Source organism: Saccostrea cucullata, unplaced genomic scaffold (genome assembly GCF_032062105.1).
Source record: "Saccostrea cucullata isolate Sc308-1 unplaced genomic scaffold, CSIRO_AGI_Scuc_v1 ctg179, whole genome shotgun sequence".
In the NCBI taxonomy this organism is placed as follows: domain Eukaryota; kingdom Metazoa; phylum Mollusca; class Bivalvia; order Ostreida; family Ostreidae; genus Saccostrea; species Saccostrea cuccullata.
Genome location: NW_026932316.1, coordinates 217,501 through 221,837, shown reverse-complemented (window position 1 = coordinate 221,837; position 4,337 = coordinate 217,501). Strand labels below are relative to the sequence as shown.

Here is a 4,337-nt window from a genome sequence, read left to right as displayed (position 1 = left end):
AAATAAAAGTAAAATGTTATCCCTGACATTCAGTTCAAATAACTAAAGTTCATAAAAATTTAATGTTAATTTAAAATTAAAATTATTTTAAAGAAAAACTTTTAAAAAAAGATTAAATTAAATATTATCAAAATATGATATCTATCAATTCTTAACCATGTAATCAGAAAAGCCGTTTCTGTCCTTATTTCAGACAGTAAAATACAATACAAATAGAAAGTTTATTTATTTTGATAGTTTTGAGACTGGATAAAAGTTTTTTTTCTATTGATATAATCAAGTGACTTGTTGGCATGCACTACTAAAAGAACAGATGTTAGTCACAAAGATGTATTGTTCAAATTAGGAATGAATAGCATTACAATCTCTCTGAATATTATGGAGAAATAATTTCATTTAATTAAAATATTTAGAAGCCATATACAAATTTATCTATTTGAACAAAATAAAGATTTTTACACCTGTTGATATTTGCCAATCTTTATTCTTGATGATATTTGAGGCCTATATTACAATTTTAGAATTTTTACTTGTTTTTGCTCCTTTCCTATCAAAAAACAGTAAAAAAGTGGTTTCAAGTCTAAAGTGATCTGACCTACTGGTATATTTCATTTATTACATGTACTATGATACTGGTGCAAGGAGTTTAGGGAAGGGATTAGTCTATTTAGGTTGTAGGGTACTTGTTTTGTATTAGGAGGATGGGCTTTATAGGGTGGTGTTTAGAGTAAGTCACTCCCTTTGTATTTGATTGGTTAATATCCTTTGTATTTGAATGGTTAAGCCATTGACAATATTTCCTGTTAAGATGGTATGGTTTGGGAATTGTCTATTTAGCTATTGGGGGTCATCATTTTTTGTTAGAAGGGTGTAGTTTTTGGGTTGGAATATGTAGCATGTGGGGTCATTCTTTTCTGTTGGGAGGGCTAGATTATAGAGAGTGGCTTGTAGGCAGCTCTTTTGTATTGGTTAAACTTCTTGTTTGTGTTTGATTGGTTAAGCCCCTTGGGTTGTCATCTCCTGTTATTAATATAGGGTTGGGGTTAGTCTATTTAGGTTGTAGGGTGGGTGGGCTTTACCGACGTTTTTCATACTAATTGTTAAGCCATTATTTGTTCGGATTGTCCAGTTATTTCGGATCAAGAGAAGGGGCACACGGCAGGTGTGACCGGTCGGCAGTGGATGCTCACTCCTCCATGACACCTGACTCCATCTCTAATGTTTTGGAGGTCCGTGTTTGCTCTGCCGAAAAATTTGTATTATTTAATGGGTTTTTGGGCTTAAATACTCTTTGTTATCTCCATATATTTCCCTCTGTAAATTGTACAATATCAAAAAGGAAAATATGATTTTTAAAAGTACTTGCATCAAAATAAGAGACAGATAAGAAATGTAAATATGTATTGAACATTTTGATAAGTCTGATACCCAATTAGAATCTCTTTCTCGGCAACAGAGATTATTTTATCAGTCTTATAGCCCCGATTATTTTTCTTACAAAAACAATTTTCAAAATTCTGCGTAATCAAAAAACAAATATACAATATTTATTTACTGATATTAAGAAAGACCACTGGTGTAAATCACATGCTGTTTTTGAGGACCGGCGTCTTATGGGAAGACATTTGTCGAAGTCCATGTGTTTATTTAGTGCAATGAACCAATATTTTATTATCTGATATTTGCAATCTTTTAGGCAAAACAGATTGAGTTTTGTCAACAACCCTTTTTCACATTTGATAGACGCTGATGTTTTAAAGGTGAGAATTTCTTATATCAAAGCAAGAATATGCATAAAATATATTGAGAATCGAAATTAAAAGTTAAGTCCCTGACATTAAGGACAAATGATACAAACAAAATACGGATGCCTAGATTGGTATATATATTTTGGCCTAATTTTATTGCAAATGATATAAATAACAAATATCTAGAATATACTGGCTTTAAAATTAATTCTATTTTGAATTTTTAAAGGAACTTCTTCATCACATCTAAAAATGATACCAACAATATCCTATATTCTGATTTTGGTTTATCTACAACAGACTTATGGTAAAAGTAAGTTAAATATTGTTTTTATTCTTAAAACATTAAGTAACTTAAGCCAAAGAATACGACTGAGTAGAGCTAATTCAAATCGACACGTGATTACGAGGAAATATGTAAAATTAGTACAGGATGGCGCGGTAAGACTTATCGGTGGACGCTCTTGGGGAGAGGGCAGAGTCTTGGTGTATCATAATGGGGTGTTTGGAACGGTATGTGATGACCATTGGACAGAGAAGGAAGCTCGAGTTGTTTGCAGAATGTTTTCAAGGTTTACTTCATTCACTATGTTACAAAACGCTTAATCCATCAAATCTTTGCTAGTTTATACTTTGCTGTTGCACAAATATCATAAAAATAAAGTTACTTTGATATAAGGATTTTTAATAGCATGTGCACATAAACTTTCTGTCACTTTTTATTGTACTTTTCATCATGAGTTGATTAATTCTTACTTTAGAAATATTCACCGTCTAAATATCATTTGAGGATACATCTAATCTTGCTTTACAAAGGAATTTCTTTACAGTAGTTCCATAGCTATAGCAAAAGGCAGCGCTTATTTCGGACAGGGTTCTGGGCCTATCTGGCTTGACGATGTGACCTGTAATGGGAATGAGTCTAGTATAACCCAATGTAGTAACAGAGGTTGGGGATCACACAACTGCGATCACAGCGAAGATGCTGGGGTAGTATGTATTGGTATGGTCACTTAACGTATCCCTTTGGTTAATATTGTACTTCCGGTCATCTCAGACTCTTAAAAGAATCAAATATGAATCACACTCACAAACATTTACGGAGTCAACAATTCAATTTGAATCTGTTCTCTTGTAAACCTATGAATGCACAATTTTGACTGAAAAGTGGTTCCGAACCATATTTTAGAATATTGAGAAAAATTATTTATAATTTAATATATACATTTGTGGTATTTCTCTATTATATAAACATACAGAGAGAAAATATCTTCAATTCTGTATGAAGTTTGTCAGAGGTCAGAGGTCAATATGTGACCTAATCACACGGCGCAATAATATCTACCGGTACATAAATTATAAAATGACCTGCTCTACTTGCTTTTCATGTATAAAAATGAACAAAACAAGCAAGTAAAATGATAATTATTGTATTTAAAATGTAAACAAGTTTTTCATACAGTTTTTGGGCTATCGATTCTACCTGTGTACATAGAGAAAACTAGGAGCCTAGCGTTTGTTTACATTTTTCTTCACTTTTGTCAGCTACACAGTCTCTAACGTTCATCCTTATTTTTGGGGGTAGACTTTTGGTTAAATTTTAATGATAAACTTTTATTTTATCTTTAAATTTTACTCATGATAAATGTGTAAATCTATTGAAAAATATCATTGCAATCATGCCATGAACAGCTGCCAAACACCTCGGCGTTTTCGTAGTTCAATGTAAAGCTGTCGCCAGTGTCTCCGTATTTATCAGTGTTTTACGATAAGTATGCCTTTAGTTACTGAAACCGTAGAATGTTTTTGATCAAATTTCAAATTAAATGGCTCGGACAAGTGTCTCAATCCATCGGATCCATCCATCCCTTTCCAGCGACCGAAATTCCTCCAACTTTTATCATCAAACTTCGGACGTGTTTCTTGTGTTCTTTTCAGCATCGATTATCATTTTTCACGAATAAAAATATTCCCAGACAACAATCTGTTCACTATTACTGATCACAAGTAGCCTTTCACAAAATATTCCCTTCGAAACAGATTCCTTAGCCTAATGCATTCGAAGCGTAACCGCCATGCAAGCCGATTTACACCTTGCGTCATTTTTCAAAATCTACGACAGACGGTTAGTGCAAGAATTTAAATTCGAAAATATTCAATTGTCTGTCTCAAATGTATATGTAAGTAATAAATAACAAGTTTATAAACTTCAGTGGGAATTGAAGTGGGTTGGTACGTGATCAAATCTTCTGAGAAGGCCTTTGGCCTTCACAGGATTTGATCACGTGACCGACCCACTTTAATTCCCATTGAAGTTTATAAACTTGTTATTTATTTCTTAAACATACTTACATGAACAGTGTATATATATATATGTAAATCGGGTTGCATGGCGGTTACGCTTTGAATGCATTAGGCTAAGGAATCTGTTTCGAAGGGAATATTTTGTGAAATATATATATATATATATATATATATATATATATATATATATATATATATATATATATATATATATATATATATATATATATATATATATATATATATATATATATATATATATATATATATATATATATATATATA

The 4,337-nt window shown here is 31.8% G+C and overlaps 1 protein-coding gene across 1 annotated transcript in view; it reads left to right on the top strand.

Moving 5' to 3' along the window:
- The first annotated feature begins 1,737 nt into the window (after window positions 1–1,737).
- LOC134234810 (adhesion G protein-coupled receptor E2-like) overlaps window positions 1,738–4,337 on the top strand; it is a 22,768-nt gene continuing 20,168 nt past the window's right edge. The window contains exons 1-4 of the mRNA XM_062716853.1: window positions 1,738–1,760; window positions 1,978–2,061; window positions 2,176–2,320; window positions 2,579–2,751. Coding sequence (XP_062572837.1) covers window positions 2,001–2,061; window positions 2,176–2,320; window positions 2,579–2,751 — 379 coding nt within the window. The 5' untranslated portion in view covers window positions 1,738–1,760; window positions 1,978–2,000. The remainder of the gene's footprint in view (window positions 1,761–1,977; window positions 2,062–2,175; window positions 2,321–2,578; window positions 2,752–4,337) is intronic.